Source organism: Ursus americanus, chromosome 28 (genome assembly GCF_024610735.1).
Source record: "Ursus americanus isolate L20-20 chromosome 28, mUrsAme1.1.p, whole genome shotgun sequence".
NCBI lineage: Eukaryota > Metazoa > Chordata > Mammalia > Carnivora > Ursidae > Ursus > Ursus americanus.
In genome coordinates this window covers 27,319,487-27,331,602 of record NC_142154.1, presented here as the reverse complement: position 1 = coordinate 27,331,602, position 12,116 = coordinate 27,319,487, and the positions used below count along the sequence as shown (strand labels likewise).

Here is a 12,116-nt window from a genome sequence, read left to right as displayed (position 1 = left end):
TGGGAGGTGGAAGGGGGGAAGGGAAGGGAAAGCATTAATAAAGGTATCAGTGCCCATTTCCACTCCAGACCAATTCCGTTACAAGTTGGGGCTCAAGCGTTTGCATATTTTAATACCTCTGTTGAGATATAATTGATTTTCAGTAAACTTCAGGTATCTAAAATATACAAATTGTTAAAATTTGTCAAGAAATGAACATACTGATTGCCTCCAGAAGTTTTCAGATTTCCCTTAGTTATCTCTCCTTTCTGTCCTTCCCGGTATTTCCTTACCAGGTCATCACTGTTCTGCTGTCATTATATATTGATTGGCACTTTCAGAACTTTATGTAAATAGAGTAATATCATCTTCTGTTTGGCTTCTTTTACTCAGCATTATTGTTTTGAGGTTCATCCATGTAGTTGTGTGTACTAATCGTTCTTTTTACTGACTTTAGGAGTATTCTGTTGTATGCGTGTAACACAGTATGTTCATCCACACGCAGTGTTCATCCATTCAGTTGTGGACAGATGTTTGGGTCATTTCCAGTTTCTCTGTTATGAACAATTGCACCATGAATGTTTGTCTTTGTTTTGAACATATGTTTTTGTTTCTTCTACAAAGATACCTAGAGATCAGTTTTGTTGAGAGTATTGTTCGGGTCTCTTAGATCCATGTCAGTTTTCATGTTCTATCAGTTCTATCTACCCCTTGAGAAAGGGGTATTGAAATCTCTGAATATAACTGTGAAACTGTTTTGTTTTTTAAACAACTCTATTGAGATAAAATGTACGTAACATACAATTTACCTATTTAAATTTTACAATTCTATATTTTTCAGTATATTCACAGTTTTGCAACAATCACCATGATCTGTTTTAGGACCCTTTCATCACTAGAGAAAGAAACCCAGTACCTATTAGCAGTCACTCCGTTTCACCCCACCCTTCCAACCCTAGATAACCACAGATCTGCTTTCTGTCTCTGTAGATTTGTCTGTTCTGAACATTTCATGGAAATGGAATATAATATGTGGTCTTTTGTGACTGGTTTTTTTCACAGGGTGTGATGTTTTCAAGGTTCATTGATGTTTTAGCCTTCATTCCTTTTTGTGGCCAAAAAATATTCCATTGTATAGATATGCCACATGTTATTCATTCATCAGTTGAAGGACATCTGGGCTGTGTTCGTTCTTTGGCTGCTATAAATTATGCTGCTTTAAATATTTGTATATACATTTTCATGTGGATATATGGTTTCGTTTCTCTGGGGTAAATATCTAGGAGTGGAATTGTTGGGTCATATGGTAACTTTATGTTTCACCTTTTTGAGGAATTATCAGACTGTTTTACAAACTGGCAGCACCTTTTTACATTCCCATTAAGTTTATTTACTTTTGCAGTTCGATCCATTTCTGCTTCATGTATTTTGAATCTCTGTTATTAAGTCCATAAATGGTTAGGTTTGTTTTGTCTTTTTGATGAATTAGCCCTTTTATCATTATGAAATGACCTTTTTTATCTCTCCTGATATTTTTGCTCTGAAATCTGTGTCTGATATTAATTCTTAAGTTTCCTTTTGATTAGTGTTAGCATTGTAGCACTTTCACTTGTAATCTGTTTATATTCTGATATTTCAATTAAGTTTCTTTGGGGCCGCATATGTTTGGATCTTGCTTTCTATCCCATTTGACAATGTCTATTAATTGATGTATTTAGACTATTCCAGTCTAAACTATTGATTATTGATACGGTTCCTTTAAATATACCATCTTAACGATTTGTTTTCTCTTTGTCTCATCTGTTCTTCATCCCCTTTTTCTTCTCTTTCTCCCTTCTTTTGGATTAATCATGTTTGATAATTCCATTTTATCTCCTTTGTTGGCTTATTAGTCGTTAATCTTTATTTTGTTATTTCAGTGTTTACTTTAGAGTTTCTAGTACACATTTTTAGTTTATCATATGGATTTATTAATGATTTGGATGCATATTATTTGTATTTTTTCTAATGCATATTTTTAAGTTAGATACATATGTTCAGAAAGTAACATCACCATTACAGAATAACATCTTTCTGTGTTCCCTTTATATATTTTTCTTTTGTTTTAAAGATATTTGATCTACAACTGTTTTGAATTTTGGCACTCAAACTAAATTCATACTTGACATTAATAGTACCTGTTATTTGTATAACTTCACAGTTTCTCATACATAGCAGTCTGATAAAGAAGGTAAGTCATGGATTATCGTACCATTTTGTGGAAGACAGAATATGCTCTTGGTTTTAAGAAACTTCCAAGTCACACAGGTAGCAAGTGGTTGAACCTATACTGAACCCCATGTTTTATAATTCCAGATCAATGCTACTTTTTGTATTCTGTTGAGTGTGTCCTTAGAACATAAAGAAAAAAATGATTACTTAACTTTCCACTCAACTGATGATTCTTTTGTTTGTTTATTTTTAACTTTATAGTCCATGGCAGAAGTTCTTGCTAAAAAAGAAGAGCTAGCAGATCGTCTAGAAAAAGCCAATGAAGAAGCCATTGCTAGTGCAATTGCTGAAGAGGAGCAGTTAACCAGAGAAATTGAAGCAGAAGAAAACAATGATATTAATATTGAAGCTGACAACGATAGTGATTTTTCTGTGAGCTTTTATTTATTAAGTTTTTTTTAAAATTCCACTGTAGTTAACATACAGTATTATATTAGTGTCAGGTGTACAATATAGTGATCCAGCAATTCTCTACATTATTCATTGCTCATCATGATAAGTGTACTGTTAATCCCCTTCACCTGTTTCATCCCCCCGACCTCTGATATACTTTATTTTAAATGAGTACCCCCAGTTAAAGGTGTTTTTTTTTCCCCACAAGAACATTTTTTACTTGAAGCATACTGTAGAACACATGTTCTAAAAAATATATATAAAACATTCCATCTAAGAAAAATAGAATACACATTTTCTTTACACACAGAAGAATCCCCTGGCTAAATCACATAAAAAGAGACATAACAAATATTACAAATTTAAGAAGACTGGGATCATACCAAGTATATTTTCTATGCACAATGATACAAAACTAAAGATCAACAATAAAACAAAGTTGGAAAATCTACAATGTAAATATTAAACAACACACTACTACACAAGCAGTGGGCCAAATAAGAAATCAAATGGCAAATCAAAATATGTCCCAAAACAAAAGAAGAAGAAAACACTATGTTCCAAAACCTATGCATCAGCAAAAGCAGATGTCAGAGTGAAATGTATGTTATAAATACTTGTATTAAGAAAAATAGTTGAAGTAACCAACATTACACCACAAGGAAGCAGAAAAAGAAGAAACTTAGCTGAAATTTAGTAGAGGAGAGAAATAACAAAGAAAAATCAGAAATAAATAAAATAAAGGCCAGAATAAATAACATAACATTGAAAGTCATGACCAGTTTCTTCCCCCCAAAAAGAAACAGAATTGGCAATGCTTTAACTGTATTAACTAAGAAAAAAAAAAGACTCAAAAACCAAAATGAGAAATGGAAGAGAAAACAATACAACAGACAATAATAGATTACTATAAACAATTATATACTAACAAACCAGATAACTTAGGAGAAAAACCAAACAGATAATTCCTAAAAACGCACAAGTTACCAAGGTTGAATCATGAAACTTGAATCCAGAAAGTAGGAAATCTTAGGCTCATAACAAGAATGAAAGTTGAATTGCAAATCAGAAATCTCCGAGCAGAGAAAAGCCCAAGACCACATGCTTTCATTGGTGAATTCTACCAAATATTAAAAAAAAAAATTAATGACAATATTTGTCAAAATCTTACAAATAATGGAATAGAACACATTCAGAATCACTCCATGAGGCCAGTACTACCCTGATACCAAAAAAGGATAAAAACAATACAAGAAAAAAAGTGTGGTTTGTCTGATATAAGTATTGTGTGAAAAATGTTTTTCCACCCCTCACTTTGAATCTGCAAGTGTCTTTAGGTTTAAAATGAATCTCTTGTAGGCAGCATATAGATGGCACTTGTTTTTTCAATCCATTCTGACACCCTGTTTCTTTTGACTGGAGTATTTGGTCTATTTACAGTCAAAGTAATTCTTGATAGATACATATTGCCATTTTATTACTTGTTTCGTTCCTTCTGGAGACTTTCTCTGAACCTTTCTTGTCTTTGTCACTTTTGGTCTCTCCTTTGCACTGAAAGAGTCCCCTTTAATAATTCTTGCAGGGCTGGTTTAGAGGTCGTGAACTCATTTAGTTTTCATTTATCTGCGAAGCTCTTTATCTCTTCTATTCTAAATTATAGCCTTGTTGGATAGAGTACTCGTGGCTGCAGATTTTTTCCATTTAGCACACTGACTATAGCATGCCACTGCCTTCTGACATGTGAGGTTTCTGTTGAGAAATTTCCAGCTAGCCTTATGGGTTTTCCCTTGTAAGTTAAGGACTTTTTTTGTCTTGCTGCTTTTAAGATTTTTTTCTTTATCACTATATTTTGCAAATTTAATTACAGTCTATCTTGGTGTTGGCCTGCTTTTGTTGATTTTGATTGGAATTTTCTGTGTGTCCTAGATTTGGATGTCTGTTTCCTTCCCCAGATTAGGGAAGTTTTCTGCTATTATTTCTTGAGATAGATTTTCTGTCCCTTTTTCCCTCTCTTCTTCTGTTACTCCTATCATACAGATGTTTTTACATTTGATGGAGTCACTGAGTTCCTAAATCTGTTCTTGTGTTGCATAATTCTTCTTTCTCTTTTGTTCGGTTTCATTATTGCCCATTATTTTATCTTTGAGGTCACTAATTCATTCCTGTGCTTCTTCCATTCTGCTATTCATTGCATCAAGCCTGTTTCCAATCTCATTTATTTCATTCTTCATTTCTGATTGATTCTTTTTTTAAACTCTTTTATCTCTGTTGTAAGGGTCTCACTGATGTCTTCTTTTCTTAAGCCCTGTGAGTATCCTTATGATTGTTGCTTTAAATTTTCTATCAGGCATGTTACTTATGTCTCTTTTGCTTAGATCTCTGGCCATGGCCTTATCTTGTTCTTTCATTTGGGATAAATTTCTCTGTCTTGGCATTTTGTCTAAGTGTCTGCCTTCTTCTCTGTGTTAAAAAAAGCCAGTTATGTCTCCTTCTCCTGAAAGTAGTAGCCTTCTGAAGAAGAGGTCATGTCATGCCTCGGGTCTGAAACTTCACGGAGTGTCTCAGGTATGTGCTGTGTGTGCTCTGCTGTTGTGTTTTGGCTGCTCTGTTCTTCAGGCCAGTTGTCTGCAGAGGCTCTCTTTGCCTGCTGGGGGCAGTGTTCGATCCTTGGCCTGAATGTGGCAAGTTTTAACTAGATGTGCTCTGGTGTGCTTTTGAATTGAGACCTGACACCAACTCTACCAGAACTGAGACTTTGCAGAACTCTCTGGTCAGGAGATGTGATATGGGCAGGCATTTAGTAATCTTCTGTGGGTGGCCTACCATGCTAGGACTGAGGCAAGCTTGACTGAGAAGTGCAGTTCTGCCAGAGTGCAGGGATGTGGGGCTTGGTGTACGCAAATTAGGCAGCCAGTGTTGGTGCTGAGCTGCTTCCCTCAGGTGGCTCTGTGTTTATGCTGAGGGGTTGGGAAGAGAAATGGCTCCATCTAGCTCTTTTGTTCCCAGAGAGGCATCTCTGAATGCTGTGCTACAACTCGGGGAAGTGCTCTTAGAATAGCGAATAATCTCCCTACTGTGTGCCCCAGGTGTTCTTCAGATCACTATTTCCACACTGTCTGCCCCTGGTTTTTGCTTGCATTCTCTCCGGGAGCAGGGCTGTGCCCTCTGGGCTCTATCCCAGCCAAGCTTGCTAACTTTTAAAACTCCAAATCTTTAAGCACTGCTGGTGGCAAGAACTCACAAAATTCAGCCCCCTCTCATTTTCCAAGCCAAAGGCTTTGGCAAAACGTTCTCCTTGTGCATTCCCCTGTGTGTTTGTCTCTCTCTTGCCGTTACCTATGACCAGGGCTCCCTCCCCTCTGCAGTACCTGCGATCTGATCCATTTCTCCCCTAAACTATGTCTGTACTTCCTACCTTCTTCAGTGTGACCTCTTCTCTCCCTTTAGGTGTAGAGTTTGTCCTGTCAGTCTTCAGGCTGATTTCTGGGGGATGATTTGATAGTTATCTAGTTGTGCTCCTGGGATGAGATGAGCCTAGGGCCCTCCTACTTCACCACCACCTTGGGTTTGTTCTGTGACCTTTTAGAATTTTTAACATAATTGTTCAAAAAATTATATTTAGAAATAAAATTCATAGCGCCAGAAGGACTTAGAGTTGATATAAAAACAATAGGAAATCTTTCTTTAGCACTTTACCATTACAAAGTGTTTTTATATATAATGCATTTGCCAAGTTGGAAGTTGTTATTCTCATTTTACAGATCAATAAATTGAATCTTCAAAAAAGTAAGAACATTACTCAGATTGTAATTGCAGAGATTGAAATAGAATCTAAGGTATTTTACTTTTTCCTGTTCCACTAATAAAAAGCAAATGATACATGCTTTGCTATCAGTAAGCACTCAGGATATATATGTTGCTAAGAGGGACTTCTTACAGAATGGAAGTAGCTATAAATGTTTCACATATTTTTCTATTAAATTTTAATACCCAGAGAATAATCTTGAGCTCTTCTCATGTGTACTATGAATATGACAGAGTCATGCAGTAACAGTATGAGGCCAATATGTTTCTTTTAAATTTACTTCATTTGTGTCTGCCGTTAATGAAAAGTAGGTGTATCTTCCTCTTAAAATGTATAGACTATATTTTAACTTGGTGATTATTGTAACTATAAGAGATATCTAGCTTTTTTCTGGTTTTGAACTGTTTGTTAAGTGTGTTAGTAACAGGAAAATTACATCTGCAGTTCATTTTTTAAGGTTATAATTGTGTTCAAATATTTGTTTTTCATTTTTCCTTATTACATTTTAGGCCAGCATGGGCAGTGGGAGTGTGTCTTTCTGTGGTATGTCTATGGACTGGAATGATGTCCTTGCAGATTATGAAGGTATTCTGTGTGTGTGTGTGTGTGTGTGCGTGCAGCTAGAGTAATTTAAAGTAGATTATTTTAGTAAATGGAGTTTATGTATAAAATAAATAATTTGGAGTGGGAATGCTGATGCCTTTTAAAAGTCTGTTCTGAAATGTTGGTTTTATAGAACTATGTGGTTAAACAGTTACAGTGGTTTTCTTTTTTTCTGGGCAGCTCGTGAAACTTGGCGCCAAAATACATCATGGGGGGATATTGTAGAGGAGGAACCTGCTAGACCTCCAGGCCATGGAATTCACATGCATGAAAAACTTTCCTCACCATCTCGTAAAAGGTCTGGCCTTTGAAAATTAATTTGAAATGTTTCACAGGAGGGAAACTAGCTACTCTTGACTATTAAGTAGAGTTGCTAAACAACATTTTAAGGCACATTACTCATGATAGTTACAGATTCATTGAAAAGTGACAACGTTTTCCTGAAATGTTAGGCCAGAATTAGTTCTGTATACTTTTTATATTTATTTTAGGAATGTTGAAGACTAAAGAAAATATTTTTGGCTTTATCATGTAAACATTTGTGTCTTCTGTCCATTTGTTTGTGTTAATAGAACAATTGCAGAATCTAAGAAGAAACATGAAGAAAAACAAATGAAAGCACAGCAGCTAAGGGAAAAGTTACGTGAAGAGAAAACGTTAAAGCTTCAGAAATTATTAGAAAGGGTGAGTTTTTAATATTTAGAAAACTCTAATAGCCTTAAATTGATGGGCTGATTTTTAACTTGACATTTTTTTTTTTTTTTTGGTCTAAGAGAAGCTAGCAAAACTATAAAAATAATTAAATTTTCTAGGAAACAAAAACATTTCTACCTGTTGAATTACAGAAGGTTACCTGCAACAAAGAAAAAAAATTGACATTTCTAAATTAGCTCATAATTTGATGTTTGCAGAGTTGGCATAGATTACTGAAGCTGCACTTTGTCTTTTGCCATTTTCATGTGGGTGTTTCTTCGGGGAGTCTTGTGGACAGTGTAGGATGAGTTGGTAGGATAGTTTGAGCCTCCGATTATCAGGTTTGAATAAGTGGGGCACTAATTGAATTTATAGAAGAGATTCTTAGAGTATTTAGAGTGTGTAACATCTGATCAGTGTGATACGGTGGGAAGAGCATGGGGTCTGGAGATGGCCAACCAGGTGTCAAATCCCGGTTTTACCATGTAATAAAATATGCCCTGGGCAAGTTACTTGACAATATTCCATTTCAGTTTCTTTATTTGTAAAATGACAATTATAATTATTAAATTGATATGATGATTAAATGTGGCAAGTATGTATAACAGTAGCATAGTGTTAGGATGGCTGTTGCTCATTGTATGGTCATTCTTATTGTTACTTCAACGTGGCAGATATAGGTGAGTACTGTATTATGTGCGCTGTATAACAAATGACCTCAAAACTTAGCCGCTTAAAACAACAGACGTTTATTAGCTCACAGTATCTGTGGGCAAGGAAACTGGGAGTTCCTTGCCTAGTGATTTTTATTTGGAGTTTCTCATGAATTTGCAGTCATGCTGTTGGCTGGGGTCAGTCATTTGGAACTGAAGGATCCACTTTTGGAATCATTCATGTGGTTGTTAGGCAGACTTCAGGTCCTCTTTGCCAGTTGGCCATAGACTTCAGTTATTTGCCATGTGTGCCTTTTCACGTCCAAGTGTCCTCATGACATGGCCACTGGCTTCCCCACAGAAAATAGTCCAGGAGAAAGGGAGGAAAGGAGAAGGGGATGGAGATGGAGAGAAGGAAAGAACAAATGAGCTGCCAAACTTGAAGCTGCATTGCCTTTTCTAACCTGATATTGGAAGTGAAATGCCATACTTTTGCTGAATTCTATTAGTCACAATCCTGATGCAGTGTGGGAGGGAATTACAGAAGGATCTGAGTACCAGGTGACTGAGATTCTGGGAGCCATCTTGGAGTCTGTGTATTATAAGTACCTGTCACAACATGACAAAAGATATGTGACTGTTATAGTATAGGTGAGCTCCTTTGTTATCTTCTGTACTAGAAAGTAGTACTAATATGCAAAGGTGAAAAATATTTGCATTGGGGTGTCTGGCTGGCTCAGTCGGTGGAACATGCGAGAGACTTGATCTCAGGGTTGTGAGTTCAAGCTCCATGTTGGGTATAGGGATTACTTAAAAATAAAATCTTAAACAAATATTATTTACATTACTTATAATGTATATTTTAAATTTGGGAGAGGTAATTGGACCAAATAATCAAATATTTTTAAAAATGAGGTTTAATATAAGATTCTGTTTAATACAGTCTTTTCTAAGACTGGAAAAAGAAGGAAATCTGTGACTTTTCTCTTTATCTGGATCTCAAGAATTTGTCATTATTTTTATCTTTATCATTTAGAATGAATAAATCAAAATGAAAAGCAGACTCCATGTTGTAGGATTCTGTAAGAGTTAATATATTATTGAATTTTCAGCTTTAGAGAAATGCTGTAACACAACTGCAACTTTCCCTCTTACTGTGTCTTTTTTTTTTTTAAGATTTTATTTAGTTATTTGGGGAGGGTGGGTGAGCATGAGTTGGCGGGGGGAGGGACAGTGGGAGAGGGAGAAGCAGACTCCCCGCTGAGCAGGGAGCCCAATGTGGGGCTCCATCCTAGGGCCCTGAGATCATAACCTGAGCGGAAGGCAGATGCTTAACTAACTGAGCCACCCACGCGCCCCTTATTATGTCTTTAAGACAAATAAAATTGTATAGTTTATTTTCTTATGTAATATAATCTCCAAGTATTCATGCAAACAGAATAATAAATTCTTGAAATTGTACAAGTTGTTAGAGGTTTTGGTTTAATTTTTCCATTAAGGTAAGTATCTGTTTGATTTTAATGATAAATCCACCTTCCATTTGTAAAATAGGTTATTGTTTCAGCACTGTTTTACATATGTGGTCTCATTACCAGAATGCTCTGTAGCTCACAGAATTGAACAGATACAGAATCCCGTTTTACAGGTGTGAAAACTGAATCCAGGGGAGGTGAAGTACTGTTTCCAGTGTTACATTACCGATAATTGGCTGACCAAAGGGCTTTAAAAATCTGTCCTCTAGCTCCTCATCCAGTGCTGTTTCTGCATCATACTTTTTTAGGTGATTAAACACATAATTATGTAGCTAAAATTCAACTGAAATGTTATTTTTATTTCCACTCATGTTGAGCCAGCTTTTGATTTTTGCTAGCAGGTGACCAAGGTAGATTATGAACTCAAAACAGTCTGGCTTCCTAGTCTGTGTTCTAAATCATAAGTCATGCTCCTTTAGGTCTTTCTAGGTTCTAGACTTTGTAATTCCTAAGCTGTTTATCTGTTAAATTATTATGTCTGATTATCTCACTCTGTGTAGGAGAAAGATGTTCGGAAGTGGAAGGAAGAATTATTAGATCAACGACGCAGGATGATGGAAGAGAAATTACTTCATGCTGAATTTAAGCGAGAGGTGCAATTACAAGCAATTGTTAAAAAAGCACAAGAGGAAGAAGCGAAGGTATATCTTAGATGCTTTGAACGTTGAATTAGTTGCCCAAGTACTTTCTTCAGTTGTTAATATAAGAAGCTGATATGAAGTGATTATTCTGTGGCAGAATAATAGGCTCACTTAAAACTTATTAGGTGCAATATCATGTACTTAGAATAATCCTATGAGATACACATTAATTTTTTACAGCTTTTTTGAGGTGCAATTGACAGACAATAAATAGCACATATGTAAAGCGTCAATTTGATGAGTTTTGACATGTATATATTCCTGAAACCTCAGCACAATGAAGATAATAAACAGTTCATCGCCCTCAGAAGTTTGCTCATGCTTCTTTGTATTCATTCCTTCCTCCAACTCTGTTACTGTGCAATTGCTGATCTGCTTTTTTGTCACTATGGATGTTAGCATTTTCTAGAATTTTATATGAAAGGAATCATACAGTATATATTCTTTTCCTCTGGCATCTTTCACTCAACATAGTTATTTTGAATGTCATCCATACTGTTGTGTATATCAGTTCCTTTTCATTGCTGAGAAGTATACCATTGTATAGAAATACCATAATTTGTTAATCCCGTCACCTGTTGATAGGTATTTGTTTACTTTCTTGGTTTTTGGCCATTATAGATCTAGCTGCTGTGAACCATCATGTACAAGTCTTTGTGCAGATGTGTGCTTTCATTTTCTTGGGTAAATACCTAAGAATGAAATAGCAGAGCCTCATAATAGGTTTATATTTAACTTTTAAAGAAACAGTTTTCCGAAGTGGTTATTATATAGGTTTCCCCCACTATCTGAAAGTGGCATGTTCCTATGAAACCTTTTGTAATCCAGAATGGCATAAAGATGCAATTACCATTAATTTATATGGGAAATTTTTAGGTTTTTCTGATGTATTAGCACACATCTTGCTAATGGATACACAAAATAAATTGAGATAAAGCACAGATGTTCACAAACACAGTTCAAAACTATGGTGGCCTGACACTGAGATGCTGAGTGTAGTTCCTGGGGAGGGAGCTTGGCAGCACCACTCTTGCTGTTTGGGTTGTGCTAACTCCGTAATGGCTCACTGCAAAACAAACACTGAACACGATTTTTGCTTTTGCTTTTTTTCATAAAGCAGAAATCCTCTTTGGATTTCTTTTGGTTGTGGAAACAAGTAATAATGTAGGTCTCTCATAAAAGCAAAGTGGTATAATGAGAACTTTTGAAAAGCAGGGTATATTTGTGGTATTAGACATTCTTACCAGCAGTGGATGAGAGTTCTAATTAACAACATTCTCACCAACATTTGACATGGTTACACTTTGTGGTTTTAGCCACTCCATTTTAGTATGTGTGTATGGTATCTCATTTCGTTTTAATTTTCATTTTTGAACATCTTTTCATGTGCAGATTTCATATCTTTATCTCTTGTTTGGTGAAACGTGTGTTCAAACATCTTGTTCATTAAAGTTTGATTGTTTTATTATTAAGTTCTTTTTTTTTTAGCTTTACTGAGGTATAATTGACAAATAGTAAGGTACATAAAGTATACAGCATGATGCTT

At 35.5% G+C, this 12,116-nt stretch overlaps 1 protein-coding gene across 8 annotated transcripts in view; it reads left to right on the top strand.

The window, feature by feature from the left end:
• The window catches only part of SCAPER (S-phase cyclin A associated protein in the ER), a 514,000-nt gene that overhangs the window by 129,269 nt on the left and 372,615 nt on the right, over window positions 1-12,116 (top strand). For all 8 annotated transcript variants that reach the window (XM_045795116.2, XM_045795115.2, XM_087856756.1 and 5 more), the window contains 5 exons: window positions 2,452-2,622; window positions 6,958-7,033; window positions 7,232-7,349; window positions 7,624-7,735; window positions 10,430-10,570. In XM_045795116.2, the coding sequence (XP_045651072.2) occupies window positions 2,452-2,622; window positions 6,958-7,033; window positions 7,232-7,349; window positions 7,624-7,735; window positions 10,430-10,570 (618 nt within the window). The remainder of the gene's footprint in view (window positions 1-2,451; window positions 2,623-6,957; window positions 7,034-7,231; window positions 7,350-7,623; window positions 7,736-10,429; window positions 10,571-12,116) is intronic.